The 22,834-nt window shown below is 41.5% G+C and overlaps 1 protein-coding gene across 5 annotated transcripts in view; it reads right to left on the bottom strand.

The window, feature by feature from the left end:
• Positions 1-550: 550 nt before the first annotated feature.
• The window catches only part of KMT5B (lysine methyltransferase 5B), a 58,062-nt gene continuing 35,778 nt past the window's right edge, over positions 551-22,834 (bottom strand). For 4 of the 5 annotated variants that reach the window (XM_021669704.2, XM_021669706.2, XM_021669705.2 and 1 more), the window contains 7 exons: positions 22,583-22,748; positions 21,090-21,199; positions 18,802-18,968; positions 18,491-18,510; positions 18,275-18,411; positions 12,594-12,790; positions 551-4,780 (listed from right to left, as the gene is read on the bottom strand). In XM_021669704.2, coding sequence (XP_021525379.1) covers positions 3,303-4,780; positions 12,594-12,790; positions 18,275-18,411; positions 18,491-18,510; positions 18,802-18,968; positions 21,090-21,199; positions 22,583-22,748 — 2,275 coding nt within the window. In that variant the 3' untranslated portion in view covers positions 551-3,302. Of the gene's footprint in view, positions 4,781-11,345; positions 11,565-12,593; positions 12,791-18,274; positions 18,412-18,490; positions 18,511-18,801; positions 18,969-21,089; positions 21,200-22,582; positions 22,749-22,834 lie in introns of those variants that run through there. The other variant, XM_064364663.1, reaches the window with a different exon arrangement.

The following is a 22,834-nucleotide window of genomic DNA, read 5'->3' as shown; positions in this document are numbered from 1 at the left end:
CGGGACCAGGCGTCCACACTGACTGACACAGAATGGTGCTAGGTGCTGGGAGAGATGTGGGGATGAAGCAGCTTGCTCAGGGCTGCTCAGCTGTCGCCGAGCTGGGCAAATGCGGGTTTCCTCCCTCCTGTATGGTCATATTTCCTTTCAGCAGCAAATGGGAGAAAAAAGGACCTATGCCAATTCAGGGTATGCTTTGTCCGATACGGTGAGGGGAAAAAAAATCCGAGTAATCAGGAACTATTAATGCATTTGAGTTGCAAAAGCCTTCAGTGTTACCTTGCTCCATATTGAAGGCACACATTTTTTGAGTTCAAGGACTACGGGGGTAAGTAGTTTAGTCTCCCTAAGAGAAGAATCGATGTTTACCTTCTCTTCTCTTAAAAACGAGTGGCACCAGACACGGGAGGAGACCAGGGCCTAGAGAACTCAACATTCACAGGTATTGAAAGATTTAGAAACTTTGATTTTACAAATTGTTTCACACACAAATTTTGTGGAGAAAGTCACCGCTTTGATCTTTTTTCAGATACAGTGAACACTGGCCAAATTGTTTTAATTTCCGAATTTATTAAAATGATTAACCTCAATACTGCAAGTGCATGTACAAAATATTTGTAAAAAATGTTTTTAATGAAACGTTAAAGAACTTACCTCAAATGCTGAAAAAGTCCTTTTTCATTCTTTCAGTACAATACATTGTATCTCAAAAGTATTACAACTCAGGAAAAACAATTCATAACAGTAATTTGAAAATGATTGAAAATTGAATACTTTACATATATTTCTCTGATCATCTCCTAATTCTTACAATGCCAAAATCTTAAACCAATCATTGCATAAGCTCGAGCTAAAAGTTTTACTGAATGCAACCTCTTCCAAACTGGTCCACGGTGTGTGGATGTCACCATTCCACACAGTGAAGTTCTACAGCAGATCCAGAACAGTTCCGAGGCCCTATCTTTACGAACGGAAATTAGGTTTCCCTAGAAGGCATCAACAGTGGCTGCTGAGTGCTTGTGCATACCGACTCCTGAGAGGCAGTGATTCGTTACCAAATGTCACTGCTCTGAGACCCATGGGAAGGTCAGCCTCTAAAGATGAGGCCATGATAAAATTAAAACAAACATCATAAATAAGTTACTAAAATCAGCTTAAAAATGAAGAAAAATGGGAAATGTGTTACTTTTTAAGATTGAAATTCCCAAAATAGCTATTGTTGGTATTGAAATAAGGTTTAAGATTTAGTCTCTGAACCTCTTCCAAACACCTCAAACTACAGTGGGAAAAGCACCTCCAGACGCAGGGTCCACCTTCATCTTCCTCAGTGGCATGGGGTTTACATTTTTATGTGGGGACGCCATGAGGGCTGGATGTGCTCTGAGTGCTCCGGATGCCTCGGGCAGGTGCTCCTGAGAGGCTGTGTGGCTGCCCTACAAGGTGGGTGCGGTGAGTGTGGAAGGAAGTTCACCACATGCTTTCCAGATGCCTGAGAAGTTCGCCTGCACCATAACGAACACGGATGAGACTATGTAAGACCACAGAAGTAGTTCCTTAGAGAACCAGAAGAAAAAAAATCTGCTTTTTAAAGATGGTCATGAATCTTATTAATTTCTATTTGGAACCTATGGGCAATCAATAGTTTTAAGGAGCTTAATTTACATAATATCCCCTAAACCTGGAAAGTAGTAGGAATCAGTAATAACAGTATAAGCGTTGAGGTTTTCTCCACTGGACTTTTCATTACCTGCAGATTCCTTTTAATATTTCAAGACATGGGCTACTTTCCTATAGACACTGTACAAGTCCCCTAAATTGTCTTTACTTAGGAACACTGCATATCAGAAAATACACGTACACATTTCCCAGAAATAAAGAGACCTACTGGTGTCAAACACCTGTTACAGATTTATATTCCCAAATTCTCTGTCCAATGATTTGCAAAAGAATCCAGAGAAATGAAAAGAACCTGGTATTGAACATAAAGTAGTAATAAAAAATTTGCTCATTAAGTTAATTAAAATTAATTTCTCAAAGTGCTTCAAAAAACAAATTAAATCTGACTCCTTTTTGTTTAACTGATAATATAGTCAAAAAAATCTTTGATATTTTCATAATAAACTAACATAAGCCAAGAACTTCCACTGATGCAGTGCTTAAAACTATATAGTTATAACTTCCTATTTTATTGGCATGAATATTTCTAAACTTAAAAATCTTTCTGGTAAGTTCTTTTAATTTCTTATGACAAAAATTTCTCACAACACACAAATATTTACAACATATACACTGTTTTCAGTTCTTTACATTGACTCTCAAAGACAAACTTTTTTATAGGTTACCACAGAACAAAAGCTGTGACTCATGTTTTTATTTCATAAACTATTATAAGTTAAAGTGAATAGATTTTTTTTATATTCCTTGTAGCATTTTACAAGTGCAACAGAAAACTTGAAGAACCAAATTAAGATAGCTGTAGTTCATTAGATAAATGTTGCTTGTTGTCATCACGTTGTTCACAGCAAATTTTTGAAAAAATAAGCACCAATCATTCTTGCAAAGAACAATTTTATCTAAAAGGATTGAAAAGAGTTAAATACAAGGTTTTTAATTTACATGACAAGCAATAAATACACTGTATCGAAACTCATCCGGCACACTGCTACCCTCGTACACGTAATGTACTGAGAAGTGAGCTGTTACGTATGTCATTGCATTTTTTTTTTTTAAGAAACCAATCTGACTCCCAACCAATGGTTTGCGGAATTAACAAAGGCCACAAACAGTACACCTGGGCCAGCAAACAGTGTGAAACTGACAAAACTCCAAGGGGGGAAACATCTAGCAAATAAATCGAAAAGCCAAAGATCATTGCTGGTGATATTAGCATACTAGAAACCCTTAATATGCTGCTACTATGATTTAAGTTATTGTTTAGTCATATATTAAAGAGCCAGCTGATGCTCTTACAGTTAAAAAAAATTGTTGTAGCCACATCATTTTCAACGTCCTCTGTGGAAAGTTGCTATCACTGTACAATTTTGCTTGAGCCTTTATTTTACAACAGGGCTTCACCTCTAACTCAGAATTGCACGTAAGAAGGCTATTTAAAAAGTACGATAAAAATTTGCACAAATCAGACTTAAGAATTGAGTCAGTACGCTGTACACTTTCTACAATAGTATGCTGATAAGTGAAGAGACAATAGAAGTGCTGCCACTAAACTTTCAGTTGAGGAATAATTGACTGGAATTTTTTATTTCTTTAAAGTAGTTATACCAGGTCAAATTAAGACCAAGAGCTTATGCATTAAGCCTTAAAGACTGATCTTCTCTTCTCCTTGAAGAAATGTCAATATCTATAGAGTCTTTTCCAACTATTAGCCTCAATCGCTTGGCTGGAGGAAGAGGAATAAAGTCGTCTTCAAAGTCATCATCATAGTCCTCGTCCTCGTCGTCGCCCTCAGAAGAGGAGGAATCATCTGTACTCTCCTCCTCATACTGACTATAGTCATCCACCTCCATTCGAGACTCCAAGAGAGAAAGAGGATCGCTGCAACACACCCCATTTTCATGAAGCCCCTCCGTGTAAGCTCCTCTACTTTCCTCATCTCGTTTCAGCTGGATTTTCAGTTTTGTAGAACTACTGCCTGATCCTGAGTTAAATCCATTATTAAGCTTTGCTACATAGAGATTGTTATCATTGTCATGGTCTTTACTTAATTTGATGCTTATTTTTGAAGAATTCATTCCATCATTCTCTTGGTCATTTGTCTTGCTGCTGCTATCATGACGCCTACGAAGAGTCAATTTGGGAATCCCCGAGTTATTTTCTAGGATTAACTGTGCGTCATACCTTGTGATTCGCCTCTTCTTTTTACTTTTTACAGTTCTAAAGCTGTCTTTTGTTTTGAAGCTATCTGATGTCACAACTGAACAACCGACGGGTGAAGGAGCACAGTCTGTGTAGCTCACAGGCACGCCCACAGTGCCACTGTGCTCGCCCCGGTCAGAATGGGGCCCCATCAAATCTGGCACCATGTCGTCTTTTCCAGGAGAATCATGCTCCGGAGTAGATTCCTCTATTTTTGCAAACTGTTTCACAAGTTTTCCTTGTCGTGACTTCTTTTTGGACATGCCTGTGTCACTCTTATGACACTTTGTCTCCCCATTTTGTGCAGTCTCACAAGCCAGTTCTTCCTCCTGCAGCACGGGAGCTGGCTGTTCACCGCTGTCAGGACAAGGTTCCATCACGCTGCTTTTATAGCCATCCAGCGTATTTGGTTCGAGCTTGATGTCAGAGGCCTCCTTCAGATTTGTTCTTGTCCTTGCCGACCGTCGGGTTATGTAGGTACAGGGTGAGCTCTCCCCCTGCAAATGAGCACCTCTCACAGGATTCTGTCTGTGTTCTCTTGCCGCATGTCTAGTCAAGCACCCACTGGCGACTGCAGCTTGGGCTGGTCCCTCTGGCTCCTTATCTTTTTTAATGGGCAAATTTTTATACAGAACTACTTTAGGTTCTTTCAGTACTAAGTTTCCCATTTCGAGTTTTCTTGAAGCATTCTTTTGCTCCAGCCGCTTGCAATGATTTCTCAATTTTATCTTTGAAAGTAAAGGCTTTGCAGGCTTTTTCAGTTTCTTTGGTACCCTGGAATTATTTATATGAGTTAGCTTAGATGAGGTAGAGTTGGAAGAAGCTGGAATTCTTGACATAGATTGCCTCGTTAACGTTCTGCTCTTGCTATTCTTTTTTACACCAACTGAAGATTTTCGGTTAGAAGCTGTAAGGTTAAAAAGAAAAAGGTGAAAAGCAGCCTTGGTAACAGCAGAGTTCAAGAAAGAATGCCCAAACCCAGGCCATCAGCTACAGCACTTTTAGACCGCACGAACGCCGACACCACGGCTCCTGCTGCAGATTCTGCCAGCACACCTGCATTCCCTGCACTGCTTTTCTCTGAAGTTCTTTTCTAATTTACGGGGCATCTATTTGTTTTCGAGGTAAGCAGTTGTATGGTTAAAAAGCTTTTAGCACAGCAGGGACCCAGATTTCTCTCTGAGTTTCTCCTTAATCTGTCATGACACTGGCCCAAATGAAGACGTTCTCCTGATTTAGTAGTTTCCCACATAAAAGATTGGAAGGAAAGTTAACATAGTTTTTTTCCCTTCACAGATTCTCCTTAAAATAGTCATTTTAAATGTTTCTAAAATCCATTACTCATTAACCCAAAGGAAGTACAGCACTTGGCCAGTAATATAGAATAGAAATAGAATACTAATGAGTTCTAAGGAACACATTCTATCACAATGGTTTCAAAGAAGAGAAACAGATCCTAAGAACCATATATTATCACTCTGAAAAGTACACTGTCACTATCAAAACAGGAATGCACTATTCTAAATTGTCCCCTTCAACTCTGTGAAGAACAGAAGCAGCAACAGGGGGGCTGTCAAATAAGAAGAGCTGCAAAGCTTCCTTGGCTCCGACCCTTCAGTGGCTGCCCAATGGCTACAATCACGGTGAAGGAAGAGGCACATTGCTAGAATTGCGCACTCTCAGGACAAAGGGAGAACCAGCTTCTTTCCAAGGCAAGGATAGAAAGGGTTGCAATGACCCTAATGGTAATGACCTGAGTAGTGATGAATATGATTCAATTTGAGAACCAGTGTATTCTTATCCACTGGAATTAAATAGAACTACTAGGTAGAAAATTATATTTTTTTATAATATAAGGATATTTAGATAATTCTTTAGCTACAGAATTTCTTTACGCTTACAAAGCTTGCCTAAGAGGTGGATTGAGTAGATGTGCTGTCAATATAGAGAATGGAGTTGAATGGCTTCTCAAAAGGCTTCACATGTGACTCATGCTTAAGCTGCTCCCACAGTGTCTCTGACCTTGCCACTGACTGTTAATTTTTCCTCTGTGTTGACATTCTGGACTATTATTTATAGAAGTTTACATGAATCAATTTCTCAGTTACCTAGTTCCTGCGTGTCCAGTTGAAAACTTCTTCCTAATCAAAACACTCCATTTACAGATTATTCACTAGAGAAGCTAAGATAACCAAATGAATAATCACCACCTCTCACCAACAGGGAGAATAAAAACAATAAAATATGGGTAAGCTCAGCACACTGCCCAGCCAAGTGAGGACCAGGATCCTGAAGAGAAGTCTCCATCGCTTTCTACATGCCTGAGGGTTGCTGGGGTCACTGCCATTCCTTCCACCCAGCTAAGCAAGTAAGCATGTTAGTTACCATTAGTTCAGTTTTTATTGAGAGAGGAGCAACAATGCATCACAAGCACTCCAAAAATATCAAACCAACAAGAACAGAAGGCTCTGCACCTGAGGTCAGGAGTTCGAAACCACCTGGCCAATACAGTGAAACTCTTTCTCTACTAAAAATACAAAAATTAGCCAGGCATGGTGGTGCGTGCCTGTAGTCCCAGCTACTCGGGAGGCCGAGGCAAGAGAATCACTTGAACCTGGGAGATGGAGGTTGCAGTGAGCCAAAATGGCACCACTGCACTCTAGCCTGGGTGACAAGAGTAAAACTTCATCTCAAATAAAAAGAAGGCAGCCCTGCATGCAGAGACTGGTTCATAAATGGCTTCAGTGTAATAAACCAGTAGAATTTACAACAAGGAGAGATTCACGGTTTGAGCCAAGAACATACTTACACATGTGGGCTGCTACCACAGTGGCAGCCTATTTTTAGAACAGTAGGAGGGTGAAGTTTGAATACGAGTCAATTTGAGAACGAGTGATTTATTATCCACTGGAATTATACATAACTACTTCATAGCAAATTTTTTTTTTTTAAATAAGAAATTTAGAAAATAAGAACAAAATAGGGAACTCTTTGGCTCAAGGATTTCTTTATGCTTATGACGCTTTCCTACAAGGTGGACTGAGCGGACGTGCTGCCAACATAAAGACGCACTAGTGAAGACAGAACCGCACTGCTCGGCTGCCCTTTGCTTGGCTTTCTCAGATGTGGCTACGATGATCCTTTGCTCATTCTATGCCTCCTCAAGGACCAACTTATGACTAAACTCAGTAGTTTTCAACCTTTTATTTCTCCTCTTTCCATTCCATTCTCATTTTTCCTGTTGTTTCCCCAACAATCTGTTTACCACCACACACCTGCAAGCACCCTTACACAACAATCACATCTACACCATATTCTCAACAGCAATCCCCTGCCATCTGGATCCAGCCTGCTCCTCCAATCAGACAGCCTTTGGTGTACTGACAACTCTGTCGTCAAATCCAGCACATACAATTCAGCCCTCCCCTTTCTTCATTTCTCTGAATGTGACACTGATAACCATTTTTTCTTGAGAAAACCTTTCTTCTCTTGGCTGTCAAAGAGCGCGTCCTCCTGGTTTTCCTTCTCCATCCCTGGCACACCTCTTTCATCTGCCCCCTAGACTGTTACTCTTCAGGCCTTTGCAGTCCCAGGCCCCAGGTGATAAGCACCCACTCTCCCATGGTTATTACCACTTAGAGGCTGATAGTTCCCCAACTCTAGTCAGACTCTCAATCAGATCCAGATCACCAAATACGGACTGTCTCTAAGTCCCTAAATAGAACTCACCACCAAGTCTCCTGACGACTTCCCCTTTCGAGGTCTCCATCTAGGTCAATTTCACCACCACTGCCCAGCTGCCTAAGCAGAAAGCTGGAGGTCCTCCTTGACTCCTGCTCTCCTCAACCGCCTCACCAAGCCAATCACCATGTGCCGTGGAGTCCACCCCTGCAATGTTGTCACTGCAACCTGTCTACTCTTCCCTGTCTCGAATGCCACAGTCTCCTGCCTGAACTATGGCAGTTTTGTTTTTCCTGTTTTCCCAAAAATCCATTTACCACCACATAGCCAGGATGATTTTCTTAGTACATCATGCAGCTTCTGGGTGTTAAACCTTTCAGCAACCTAATGCCCTAAGAATCAAGTCTAAAATGTTGACCTGTGGTCACATCTCTTTTTCTTACCCTGTACTTGTCATGAAGCAGAGCTTTGACTCAAGTCCCACTCTGTCTACACAGCTGTCTAAAAGGCGCTCTGCTTTGAATATGCTTCCCTTGGCCAACTTCTCATCCCCCTCTAAAACTCAGCTTAGGCAACACCTCTCTTGGGGAGCCTCTCGGGACCTTCTCTGCAATGCCCTTCCTATGTCTTCTCACAGCACCCAAGAAGTTCCTTACTTGGTACTTATTTTCACCCATTAGATGAATCCAATTTTATGGTGATTCTGAATTCAGCTCTCCCCATCCCATCCCTCCTTCCAAAACATTCACTGTTGTCAACAGAAAACCAAAGCATTTTCATGTTCTTGTGTCTAAACTAACATAAACAGTCCATTTTTGAGCATAAAATGGGTATGTATTTGATACTATGTATTATGTCAATACAGAGATTTCAATACATATTAGCAATGTATTTTAATTTTGTTTGAAAAGCATTATCTCATCAAAAGCCCTGTCAAAAGGTATGCTCATCAAATCAAAGGAAAAAAAAGACAAAGAATGTGAGAAATGTAATGAAGATTCGAGTCCAGTAGAGGGACAAGAGCCCTTTCACTGTCCACAGAAGCTACCCTGTCCTCACAGGGGTTGAGGATTTCAGTGAAGCCTAGAGGAGGAAGACAGCAGCCACAAACTAAAAGTCAATGATTTTAAAAAGTCTACCAAGAAACCAAGGACTATGACCTAAGTGGGGGTAAGATGCGCCTGTGTTTGAGTTTGCTTCAGCACTTACATACCTCATATATAAGTATATACGACTCTTCCCCTGGGAGAAATCTCAAATGCATGGACCTGGACAGTAATTTTAGGTGGGGGAAACACATTCTTCCCAGTAACTACTACATGCTACGTGCTGGGCAAAGTGGTCACATCCATCCTAATAAATGCCTTTGGAAGGAAATGAGATTAAACCTATGTGAAAACCAAGCTCACATGGACTAGCGTGCCTAAGGTCATCCATCTGGTGAATGGCAGAGAGGAGACTTCAGCTTAGGCCTTCCTGAGCATTAAAGTTTTTCTTATGCTGCGTCTAAGGCATACCACAGAAGAATTATGGTGTCAGTCTCAACTCACGGGTAAAGGCCCCACTGTATGGCTATTGTAGTCATTTCAGGGTGTCCTCAAAATCCTACGGCAGAGTGGCACCAAGACTTACAGCCAGACAGAAGAGCTGTGAACGACTCCAAGGCCTTCCTGAGCACTCAGGCTTCACTGGAGATGCACACAATTAGCGGGAACTAAGATGACACAAGGGCTACAGCTCAGCATCTCCAGAACTTGAGGATCCAGAAGGCCCCTACAGAACTTTAAAGATCTTGGGCTCAAGGAGTTTACTAGGCACAAGCAGTTTTCATCTGATGTGACCAGCACAGACTGGCAATGGTTGCCTGGAACGGGGTGTTAGAAAGAACTCTGAAGCAGCCTTGGCTCAGCAGAAAAGTGTTCAGATCAACTGATGACATCGGTGACAGGGCCAGAGTGAGAAGCAGCGCCCCAGCCTCTGCATCTAGGACAGGTGCTCCATAGTTAAGATCAACTTCTCCCTTTGGCCAAGTTCTGGGGCTTGTCTTGACTTGTGACACCTGCAGAGACCTGTGTCCACATATTCACAGACTGCTCAGAGCCTCTGGTCTCACACTCCCTATCACAGTTCATAACTTCAGAGCGGGTATCCCAGTTAGCAAGGTGTTAAGAGGCCTGAAAAACCAGAATCCTCTAGTCCTGGCATTCCTGTGGACTGGATTTGTGAAAATGGATTCCTTGTTGTCTCTACTTCTGGATGCTAAAGCAGAGTCACACTGTAGCTCTCAAGATACTTGCCAAAAAAGCACCTGTATGGAAGAAAATTTTTCTTCCAACTACACAGAACATTTCTTTATACATTTGTTCAAAGAAAGCAGTTCCTCCATGAGCTGCTAAATTCTAAATGAATCACAGGATAAAGACGAGCAGCCACACAGAAAAAGCACTCCACACCCACACACACCATGTGCACCTACCACCCTGGAAGGAGGAGCCTGGCAACTCTGGCTTTCATGCCAGCCGGCTTCCAGTCTTTCAGACAGGTGGAGCGGATGGCTGAGACAAACACCAAAAGAAATACAGCCTAAGAGAATGCATGTAAGAACTCAGGAAATCCTTACGTGAACATGACAACATACAATGGTCTCGGAGACAACTAAAGCCTTGAGCTCCTTCAGAGAGCACTGAGCCACGTCTATCCGCTCTGTCCATGACCTCACAGTCAGTCATACTGACCCCTGGATTGCACCAATCATGCTGCGGAAAGGGAATTTGAAAAAAACAAGTGCCCCACTATCAGCAGTCACTGCAAAATGTGCACCTTTCTTCTGTAATGCTGACAGCGATTATTCAGTCCCTCTGAACTGGAAAACCTGTGCTTCATCTGCTCTGCTTACTTGTGCACCTGTCTTACCCTGGAGCTAAGCTATAAGCTCCCTGAGGAAAGGACCCAAGTCTCAAACATCTTTGTATGTCTTCAAGAACTAGCAGGATTTCAGTAAGTATTTAGTTTATTAATATATATTCCAAAATATTATTTGGTTTAATATTAATAAATGGTTAAATATCAGTACACCCAACATCTTCCAAAAATTATTTGTATTCTCGCCTTTTAAACTACGTAGTATACTGAGTTCAGTAGCTATACACTAGTAATAAAGTTACTACTTAAAAGCATAAAACATCTACGTGACAGAGCCATTCAACACGGGCAACTTTGTGGCTGTCTCCACATACAGATGGCAGCACGCACCTAAGTGTTTCTGTTTTTATTTTAAAAGACACAGGTCTCGGCTGGGCATGGTGGCTCATGCCTGTAATCCCAGGACTTTGGGAGGCCGAGACAGGCAGATCACAAGGTCAGGAGTTTGAAACCAGCCTGGCCAATTTGGGAAACCCTGTCTCTACCAAAAAAAAATAGAAAAATTACCCGGGTATAGTGGTGGGCGCCTGTAGTCCCAGCTATTCGGGAGGCTGAGGCAGGAGAATTGCTTGAACCCAGGAGGCAGAGGTTGCAGTGAACTAAGATTGCGCCACTGCACTCCAGTCTGGGCGACAGAGCAAGACTCTGTCTCAAGGAAAAAAAAAAAAAGGACACAGGTCTCACTACGTTGCCCAGGCTGGTCTCAAACTCCTGGGCTCAAATGATCCTCCCACCTCAGCCTCCCACGTAGCTGGAACTACAGGCGTGCGCCACCATGCCTGGCTTTTAAGTGTTTTTATGTCTGCATTTATAAAATAGGCTTCACAAGATTCCAGTTTCACCAAGGAACCAGACTCAGAAAACAAATGTTCGTTATGCTGCATTTATTATGAGAATCCACAGTCAACAGTGAATGATTGACTAACTCTTGATGCTCACTCTGGACATTAATGAGAAAGACTACAGCACTGCGTTTACGCTACACGGATTATGCTTTGACTCTGACTCCCAGCAGCAGGTAGATTCAGGAATTCATGGCAGTGACATTCACCATCATGGTAAACACCTTCCCTTTTCTTCAGGATTCTCTGTAGGGGAAGAGAGCACCCAGTGTTGGGCTGAGAACATCTGAAAGTGGGGAGAAGAACCTAAAATTATCAGTATCTCAGAGGGCTCTAAGGTGCCAAGAAGTCTCACTGGACATTTAAGTGCCAACAAAGACATATTTTGGAATCACCAAGTCAAAACTTTCTAACTTCTGTCTCTCTCTGGGAGACAAATCAGACTCAAGAGTCTATTGCTTTAGTGGCAACTACAGAAAACTGGTGTTACCCAGAAAAACAGGAGCAATTAATGGTTCCAATACTTCAAAACTCCACAAAGATGTGCTTTCCTTTGCCCGTTCAGGGTTTCTTCTTTCCTTTCTCTGTTTAGTCGTTCTCTTTTTCAGTTTCCATCAGATCTTGCCCCCACACACCACTGGAATCTCAGAGGTTGCTTCTTTCTCCTTTCATTCTTTATTCCTACTTTCTAGGGTAGCCAATACAGCAAGTCACCATACGGCACTGTTCAAAATGCTCCTCTATCACAATTATGAGTCTGGTACTGGTAGGTCTGCCGAACTGGGTCAGTTCATTTTGAAAAAGGTCAGCAAGCAATGAAAAGGTGGAGGCCTTGAGGCCAGAAGCTATGAATTCCTCAAGTCCATCATCTTTTCCTAACAAACTGGCTAGGCAATGGAACATATAAGAGCCTAATAATTCTACTCAGTCCTTTTGTCTTCTTGTAGGACCTAATGACATCATCACAATCTCTAACACCTTGAAAAGGTTTTATTTAAAACATATGACAACCTTGGAACATATGATGATGAACTCACATCAGGTTACCAAGGTATTCAAGAAAAATAGTCTAGAGAACGGTACTGAAGTTGGAGGTGGGATATAGACTGTGCCTCTGTACTCAAATCACGTCTACAGCCTTGAAATGCTGTCAAAGCTCTCAAGTCCCAGTTTCTCTCAGTATTTAGAAGCTTAAAACTACTGAAGCACACCTTAGAAAGCAAATTGTGTGAAAATACTTTTAAAAGATATGCTTATCAAATCTCCCTTACTTACTTGCATTGTTTTTTTCCTGAGTGGTATCTGCATCAGTGTTAGAGCTGACAGATTGACTGTCTGAATTTTTGCTGCTGTCACCTAACTTTTTAAGCCTATTTAAACGTTTATCTGTTTCTCTGAGTCCATATTTGCTATTGATAACAGGAGCAGGCGCAGGCAGTCCCACTCTGGATTTAAAAGCACCAGTTCCCCGTCTGAAAGAGAAAATAGCACAGGTTAAACAAACAGAACACACTTTCTTACAACAAGCTTAACTGCTGAGGGTACTTGGCTACAGGCTAACAGATGTGATGAGCTGCTGAGGCCTTAACCACCACTGGAAACTCAAGACTAGAACTTAACAAAGGAAATTAAGAATCTATATTACAAAATAAACTCTAAATCTATACATAATAGAACAACTTGTTATGACTATCATCAATTGTTAGTTGCCTGAGAAACTACTGGACCTTGTAGAGTTTCTTTTTTTTTTTTTTTTTTGAGACAAGGTCTCATTCTATCTCCCAGGCTGGAGTGCAGTGGCATGAACATGGCTCACTGCAGCCTCAATCTCCCAGGCTCCAGCAATCCTCCCACCTCAGCATCCTGAGTATCTGGGACCATAAGCATGTGCCACTACCATCAGCTAATTAAAAAATTTTTTTTTGTAGAGATGGGGTCTCACTATGTTGCCCAGACTGGTTTGCAACTCCTGGGCTCAAGTGATCTTCCCAGCTGGGTCTCCCAAAGTGTTAGGTTTACAAATGTGAGCCACCACGCCCAGCCCTTTAATAAACATTGCCAGATGACTTTGTCAAAGGAATAGAGCAAATCACAGTCCTACTAGCATGGTATGAGTTCCTATTTCTCCACACCCTCACCAACGGTACACTGTATCACTTAAATTTTGCCGAAGTGACGAATGAAACTGAATACCTAATCTTGTTTTCATCTCCTTGTTTATGGCCATTTTTTTCCTGTGAAGTATCTCTGCATCTCTTTCTCTTTTACCTTTTTTCCTATTTGACTATGTCTTTTCCTTATAAGCTTATAGGAGCTTTTTGTTACTAGTTTTATTTTTATTTTTGAGACACAGTCTCACTGTGTCACCCAGGCTGGAGTGCAGTGGTGTGATCTTGGCTCACTGCAACTTCCATCTCCCGGGTTCAAGTGATTCTCCTGCCTCAGCCTCCCAAGAACCTGGAATTACAGGTGTGTGCCACCACATGGCTAATTTTTGTATTTTCAGTAGAGATGGGGTTTCAGCATGTTAGTCTTGAACTCCTGACCTCAGGTGATCCACCTGCCTTGGCCTCCCAAAGTGCTGGTATTACAGGCATAAGCCACAGCGCCCGGTCTTGTTATTAGAATTTTAACTCTTTGCTATATATGAACTTTATTTTCCTTCAGAATATCATTTGTCTTTTGACTTTATTTGGCCACTCAAAAATTTCTGGATTCATCATTCCTTATGTCTTTCAAGATGATCTCCATCACCCCAAAGTTAAACATATATTCTCCCAAATTTTCCTAATAGTTTTATATCTTTTAAATTTAGATTTTTAAGCCATCTGGATATTATTTTGTATATGATGTGATAAAGAGGTCTAACTTGGTTTCCTTCTAGAAGCACAATGAATTATACCAACATCATTTATTAAAGAAATTGTGGTTTCTCAATGTGTGTTATTCAGATCTCATGCATACTTTTGCCTTTACTTCAGGACTCTTTATGTCCTGTTTTAACCATTTGTCAATTTCTGGTCCAATATCAAATTCTGATCAGAATTATTTCTAGTAACTTAATATCTGTTGAAGTCTTTCCAGTTGTTCTTTCTTGGCTATCATCAAATATACTTTCGCATAAGTTTTAAAATAATTTTTATCAATTCAAAAAATAATTCCCCCACAACTCATACATTAACTGGGAAAAGAGTAATGTTTTTATGATTTTAAGTCTTTACAGGTAAGATCATAGCTCCTAATTTTACTTAGGTTTTATTTTTTGGTTCTTCTTTAGATTTTATGCTTTAAATTTTCTTTTCTTTTTTTTTTTTTTTGAGACGTAGTTTCACTCTTGTTGCCCAGGCTGGAGTGCAGTGGCACGATCTCAGCTCACTGCAACTTCTGCCTCCCAAGTTCAAGCAATTCTGCTGCCTCAGCCTCCCAAGTAGCTGGGATTAGAGGTGCCCATCACCACAGCTGGCTAATTTTTTTGTATTTTTAGTAGAGATGGGGTTTCACCATGTTGGCCAGGCTGGTCTTGAACTCCTGACTTCAGGTGATTTACCCGCCTCGGCCTCCCAAAGTGCTGGGATTACAGGCCTGAGCCACACTCACCCGGCCTATGCTTTAAATTTTCTAGAGTAAAATATATAGTACTTATGAACATATTACAATTACTACTGCCAGTATATAGCATAGCACAGAAACATGCTTCAAATGTCTCCTGGAGAGTCTAGCGTGACTCAGTCTCTCTGTATACACGACTCCATCCACTCTGACTTCTTTACGGAGCCTCTTCCTTTTATCCTCTGCCTCTCAGCACACCATGTGTGCCCCTTTCACTGAACTGCCCTCACAGCTGGCACTATGCTGGTCTTTTTTTTTTTTTTTTTTTTAAAGACGGGGTTTCACCATGTTGGTCAGGCTGGTCTTGAACTCCCAACCTCAGGTGATCCACCCACCTTGGCCTCCAAAGTGCTTGGATTACAGGTGTGAGCCACCACGCCCGGCCCACTATGCTGGTCTTATTTGTCCTGCATGTATGTGGCCTAACATTAAGTTACTGTTCAGTTAGTATGTAATCAGTAACTGAATGAGCTCCTAGACTCACTTTCCCAGCTAATTTCTGCAAAGGCAGAAACAATTTGGTGTTTCCCAGATTTTTCAATACCATATGCAGCCAATCTTTAAATCAAACTGCTCAAACAGTCTGACAATAGCCATGGCCACTATGCAGTATCATGCTGTTCCATTTAAAAAGGACTTACACATGTTTCTGTTTCTCACACTAACCCTGTGGAGTAGGTGGAATTATCCTCATTTTCACCAGTGAGAAAACTGAGGCTTATGAAAGAGAACTAATCTGCTCAAAGAAAATGGCTCTACCTGCAGTTCTACACCAGGGAAAGAGCTGTTTTGTTGTTAGTTTGGAATCGAGAGTATGTGGTTAGGTGTTTTCAGGAAGGCCTCCAGAAGCATCATCATATTTATTTACTCTATTCATTTGTTTACCAAATATTTATCAAGGACTTACTATGTGCCAGGTACTGTTATGTATTTTGAAGACATAGCAGAAAATGAAACAGATACAAGTCCCTGCCTTCATGAAGCTTATATTATATTCTAATGGGAAAATAACCAGAAACTGGCCGGGTGGACCACCTGAGGTCGGGAGTTTGAGACCAGTCTGACCAACATGAAGAAACCCTGTCTCTATTAAAAATACAAAAAATTGGCCAGGCGTGGTGGCGCATGCCTGTAATCCCAGCTACTTGGGAGGCTGAAGCAGGGAATCACTTGAACCTGGGAGACAGAGGTTGCAGTGAGCCCAGATTGTGCCGCAGTACTCCAGCTTGGGCAACAAGAGCGAAACTCCGTCTCAGAAAAAAAAAAGGCCGGGCGCTGTGGCTCACACACCTGTAATCCCAGCACTTTGGGAGACTGAAGCGGGCAGATGACAAGGTCAAGAGATCGAGACCATCCTGGACAACATGGTGAAACCCCATCTTTACTAAAAGTACAAAAATTAGCCAGGCGTGGTGGTGTGCCTGAAGCCCCAGCTACTCAGGAGGCTGAGGTAGGAGAATTGCTTGAACTCAGGAGGCAGAGGTTGCAGTGAGCCAAGATCATGCCACTACACTCCAGCCTTGCCACAGAGTGAGACTATCTCAAAAAAAAAAAAAAAAGACAAACCCAGAAACCAATAATTATAGTTAACATTTGTGTATTAACTGTGTGCTATTCTACATGCTTTACAGGAAATAACAAATTTAATCTTCACATCAACCCTACAAAATAGGTTCTGATGTTATCCCTATTTTACAGATGGGGAAATTAAGGCACAAAGCAGCTAAGTGACTTGCTCTACCCTACATCACACATAGCTAATAAAACAGTTTCAAGATTCAAACCCAGGCAGTCTGATTTCAGATGACAGGCACTTAGCTGTTATACTATGCTTCCTCTACAAAATGATTTTGAAGCATTATTGAACTGTAAGTTAACTAGAGATTAAAGGGTATTCTGTGGACTGGTCAAAGATCTAACCAACATGTGAAACAGTTTTTTGTTTTTTTTTTTTTTTTGAGATGGAGCCTCACTCTATTGCCCAGGCTGGAGTGTAGTGGCATGATCTCGGCTCACTGCAACTTCTGCCTCTCAGTTTCAAGTGATTCTCTTGCCTCAGCCTCCTGAGTAGCTTGGATTACAGGCACACGCCACCATGCTGGTCAAGCTGGTCTTGAACTCCTGACCTCGTGATCCACCCGCCTCAGCCTCCCAAAGTGCTGGGATTACAGGTGTGAGCCACTGTACCCGGCCTCATGTGAAACATTTTTATGAAGAGAAAGATAAATTTTATGTCCCTCTCCCCTGGCAAAAATTCAGCAGCACCAGGAAGTGGCTTTCTGCCACCTCTTTATGGCAAGAAGCCCACTCAACACTGGGAGAGAGATGGCTACAGTAGCACTGTGACTCTATGACCCTGTCCACTCTCACCACATAGATGGAAATCCCTGGCTATCTAGAAAGGAAGGAAATGGTGACTGGGAAATCTGCCCATTGCAACCCCTAGGCTGGCTATTTGTAGGTGTTTTAAAGTGGGAGAAGTGACACTAATAACTTTGATTGTTTCTGGAAAAACAATATGAAGTGGAAAGAATGAGGACTCTGAAGTTAGGCTGACTGGGGTCTGATACTTATGTTCTGGTACTTGCAATGTGGGTACCTCCTAGCTCTCTCACGAATACCTGTGAGAACTAAACAAGCTGGGGTGAGCAGTGCCTGGCACAGTGCAAGGTATGTGAAATGGACTCCAGGTTTCCTTCTCTGTGGCCTGGTGGTCTGTACTGCCTTTGAGGGGAGTCTTCCTGCAGCCCCTGCCTGCCTAAGCCTGTGAGGCTCCCTTCATGGTATTCTCATAGACAGAAGTCACTGTAATGAACAATATAAACTGGTGGTCCTGCCAAGGCAGATTTGGGGGATTTCTCTAAGGATTCCAGGACTCTTCATGAGACACAAAAAGAAGTTCCTTACTGAGTGACTAACAACAGGGAACAAATCTTTAAGAACTGTGAAACCAAAATTCCAGAAGATACAGCTTGGTAATCACAAGATGACTATGGTGAACTCCACTTGACATTCTGAGTAGGTGGGAACCCCAACTCTACCACTGCGTGTGTGCCTGTGTGTGAGCTACTAACCATTCTTTCCTTAAGCACATCAGTATTCTGGCCCACTCTTAGCTGGTAATATTAAGATTTTTAAAGGGGAATTTAAAATGTATTTAGGGACATTCCAGTGTCCCTAAATAGTTGTGCAGCATTTGACTTTGTTCATATATACTGCACCGGCAGCTATGCCACAGAACATAAAGACTATCTCTGTATTTAAACAATGAAGAGATAATGTGAGTTCAATCCCCATAACCAGGTTAAAAAAAATGTTTAGGCTGAACATTTTACTTAATACTTTACCTTTCACAAGTGTAACACTCGCAGAACTCATTATTTTCTCCAAAGAACCCATCTCCATAATAACAAGAAATTTCTTCTCCAGGTTCAATATCTCTTAGAGCCTTCACACATGCTGTATCTCGACCAGTTGACACAAACTAAAATACAAGTAACTCAGTAAGAAACTCACACCTGAGGCAAAAACAAAATACTTGAAGAATTTTTTTTAATACTTACCTTACAATTAGGTCTGCAATCTGAAAAATGTCCAAAAGATAAAGTCAATTAACTGTTGACAAGATCTGAAACACGAACAATTACAGAAATCTGAAATAAGCTTTCCGTATAACTTTACAACTTCTGATAGGAGTTTAGGTCTCAAGTTCAACTAAAGGAATACTTATTTATTTTAATAAGTTTGTGGGAAAATTTATATTTCAAATTCTCCTTTAAAGGAAGATAAAAGTTTAACTGAGGTTGATGAGGCCATTCTAGCAGTCAGAAGGAATGCCCAACACCAGCGCCAACACTTTGGAAATACAGCTTACCATGGTTTATAAACGCAGCAGGACCCAGCCAGAGTTGAGCACAGTTTTTCCTTGTGGAATACATGACACTGAAGTCGTTTTCTCCATGTCTAAGTAGCATGTTCTCCTCAATTTCTGAAAGTTCGGCAATACAACCCACCAGTAATTCTATTTTGTCATTTCGTTTCCTATTTAAAACATGTGATGTGTTAAAATTACTAGTAATTAAAAATAGTAAGGCTTCTTTTAATAAAACAATCCTGACCAATAAGTATCACAGACAGAAAAGCCCTAGCTGTCTACACTTTTAGTTAGCTCACTTGGATCCCTACCTGGCTATCCCTCTCTTCTTCCTTGGAGCCCCACAGCCTTGCGCCACGGTTACTTGTGTTCCTATCTGATCCCTGCAAGAGAATGGAAACTCAACCAGGACAGGGACTATGCTACCTGTATCTCTGAACCCCCTAGTGTGGTGTGTTTTGCAGGCAGGAAGTACTCAAAGACTTGCGGCATTGAATTAAACTTTCTGACTGCTGGATGAAGCAGGCAGGAACCAGTGGCAGTAAGGGTTATGAGGATCCAGAATTGTGGTGCCACTCTTTAGAGCACACCATCCACTAGGAATGTAATGCAAGCCAAGTTTCCAATCTTAAATTTTCTTTTTCTTTTCTTTGCTTTTTTTTTTTTTTTTTTTGAGACAGAGTCTTACTCTGTCACTGGGCACCAGGCTGGAGTGCAGTGGTACGATCTCGGCTTACTGCAACCTCTGCCTCCAGGGTTTAAGCAATTCTCCTGCCTCAGCCTCCCAAGTAGCTGGGACTACAGGCGCACACCACCATGTCCAGCTAATTTTTGTATTTTAGTAGAAACAGGGTTTCACTATGTTGGTCAGGATGGTCTCAATCTCTTGACCTCGTCATCTGCCCACCTCGGTCTTCCAAAATTCCTGGGATTACAGGCATGAGCCACACCGTGCCCGGCCCCAGTCTTAAATATTCTAGTAGCCATATTGAGAAAGTAAAGTGAATACAGGTGAAATTACTTTAAAAATATATTTTAATTCAATATCCAAAATACGATTTTAGTAGGTAATAAACAAAAGAACTACTAATGGGAATAAAATTTAATATGAAATCTGATGGGCATAGCACACTTACAGTGCTTCTCAATACAGACTAGCCACATTTCAAGGACTCAAGGACTCAAGGGCTGGTGGCTACTGTACTGGACAGTACAGCTCTAGAACCCTAGCTCTCAAACCTACACACCTATCTGCAACACAGGGAGCCACATCATCCAACTAGAAGCTCAATATAGGCTGAGGTAAACAAAGTACACTAATGCACACACACTCACTCCAGAAGCCTGGCAATAAGGTTCAATTTTCAGATACCTGACCCCTAAAATTTTTGCCATAAGAAGTATAGGAGGGTGGGTACATGAGCAGCTACGTTTTTCCTGGGAGATGACATAGGCAACAGGTATGACAGGAAAGAAGATACAGTAGTATATTCTCTTTCCTCTGTAACTATGATCCCTCTTAGCTGGGCTCAAAACTCTTGACTTTTTTGAGTCAGTCTTACTCTATTGCCCAGGCTGGAGTGCAGTAGAGTGATCTTGGCTGTAGCCTCTGTCTCCTGGGTTCAAGTGATTCTCCTGCCTCAGCCACCCAAGTAGCTCGGACTACAGGTGTGCATCACCATGCCCAGCTAATTTTTGTGTTTTTAGTAGAGATGGGGTTTCACCATGTTGGCCAGGCTGGTCTCGAACTCCTGACCTCAAGTGATCTGCCTGCCTTGGCCTTTCAAAGTGCTGGCATTACAGGCATGAGCCAACACCCCCTGCCAACTCTACTATTTTTACTGAAGCTGGCATATATATATATATATATATATATATATATATATATGTATTTTTAAGCAACTAATGCTTTAGGGAGGTTTCCACCCATAAAACTAGTATCATTAACACTTTACCTCCAACCTTTCTTCTAGGCCAGTAAAAGACTGTGGAAGCTAGGTTATTTAATAATGGTATCCACAATCCTTCAGCAATCACATCACTGGGCAGGCATTCAGACTCAATAAAGGGAAAATGAAAAGCAATTTGGCCCAGTGACGGAATTTGGTTTCGAGACTTCTACTTTCCCCATTCTGACTCCAGTTGATGGGCCAAGGCAACGGCACTGCATCAGCTACTTCAGGGTAGATTCTGACTTCATTCCTTACCATGAATATCTTAGTACTTTAACAATAATTTAAAAGAGAACTTTAAATAAAATTAAGGGTTTATACTAGTAGAATAGTTACCACTCTTTTGTTGCAACTATTTTGGCTCCATTTTGTTCTGATGAGTATCTATTGCATGGCAATATTTCAAATCCACTGTCAGTTGCAAACATTCGCAAATAAATAAATACCTAAAACAGGAAAAAAAATTGGTAATGACTTTAAATAGTTTACCCTGCTAGACTTTCTCAGAATTATAAAAGCAAACCACATGCAATGATGAGAATGAAATTTAAGATCTAGCCTGGACAACAAAGCAAGACCCAGTCTCTATAAAAAATATTAGCCAAGCATGGTGGCATGCACCTGTAGTGACAGCTACTTGGGAGGCTAAGAGGAAGGATCACTTGAGCCCAAGAGATGGAAGCTGCAGTGACCCATAATCAGGTCACTGCACTCCAGCCTGTGAGACAGAGCAAGACTCTGCCTCTAAAAAAATCAATACAATAAACGAGAAAAGTAAGATTATTCAGGCCCGTCGTGGTGGCTCATGCCTGTAATCCTAGCACTTGGGGAGGCCGAGGTGGGTGGATCACAAGGTCAAGAGTTTGAGACCAGTCTGGCCAAGACGGTGAAATCCTGTCTCTACTAAAAATACAAAAATTAGCCAGGCATGGTGGTGGGCACCTATAATCCCAGCTACTTGGGAGGCTGAGGCAGGAGAATTGCTTGATCCCAGGAGGCAGAGGCTGCAGTGAGCCAAGATCACGCCACTGCACTCCAGCCTGAGCGTCAGAGCAAGACTCTGTCTCAAAAAAAGTAAGATCATTAAGTAACAACTAATGTTACTAAAGAGTTTCAAATTTCACAATTTTTCTGATTTTGCAATATTTGCATTACAGTAACTAGCTGAACACACCTCTAACCAAAAAATGATAATCTTCCCATGGGCATTTCCTTTGAGTGTCATGTCAGTGTTCAAAAAGTTTCATATTTTGGAGCATTTCAAATTTTGGGGTTAAGGGTACTCGTTCTGTATGACTACCTAGTAGGTTGTTTTTCTAAATGCTCACAATGAATTTCACTTCTATATGACAAAGTTTTCTCTCTTTTTTGGTTTTAGAGACAGGGTCTTGCTCTGTCTCCCAGGGCTGGAGTGCACTGGCATGATCATAGCTCAGTGCAGCCTCTGACTCCTGGGCACGAGCAATCCTTCTGGCTCAGCCTCCTGAGTAGCTGGTACGACAAAGGTATACACCACCATGACTGGCTAATTTTTTTTTTAATTCTTATTTTTTTTAGAGATAGTCTTGCTATGTTGCCCAGGCTGGTCTCGAACTCCTGGTCTCAAAGCAACATTCCCGCCTTAGCCTCCCAAAGTGCTGGGATTACAGCCACTGAGCCTGGCCCAGTTTTCTCTTTGGACTGTCATCCAAATGACTGTGTTACAAGATCTTCAGACTGATTAATTTTATGAAAAATTTAAAATTTCATTATTAACTAACATTTAGGGTTTTAGTTTACTTCACCATTCTTATCCAAATAGGTTAACAGCATCAGTTTAATAAACTTACATGTTCTTTGAATAATTTCTCCTGCATTTTATTCTTGTTGAGAAAATAGTGCCGTGCCCATTCGCCTGAAGTCAAACATTTGAAGGCTTTCTCTAAGTGTTCATCTTTCTTAAAACGTTCAATTACTTCCTTTAGTTCTTCTTGCCTTCCTTTAATAGGCCGAAATCTGCAAGAAATCAAAACAATAGGTTATTTGCCACAATCCTTGGGCCACTGATCCATCATAAGAGATCTTGAGAAAGAGCTAATACC

The sequence above is a fragment of the Aotus nancymaae genome, unplaced genomic scaffold (genome assembly GCF_030222135.1).
Source record: "Aotus nancymaae isolate 86718 unplaced genomic scaffold, 86718_ANA_hifiasm-v0.15.2.pri h1tg000059l, whole genome shotgun sequence".
Taxonomy (NCBI): domain Eukaryota; kingdom Metazoa; phylum Chordata; class Mammalia; order Primates; family Aotidae; genus Aotus; species Aotus nancymaae.
The sequence above is the reverse complement of the archived record's forward strand: the minus strand, read 5'-3'. Positions and strand labels throughout refer to the sequence as shown.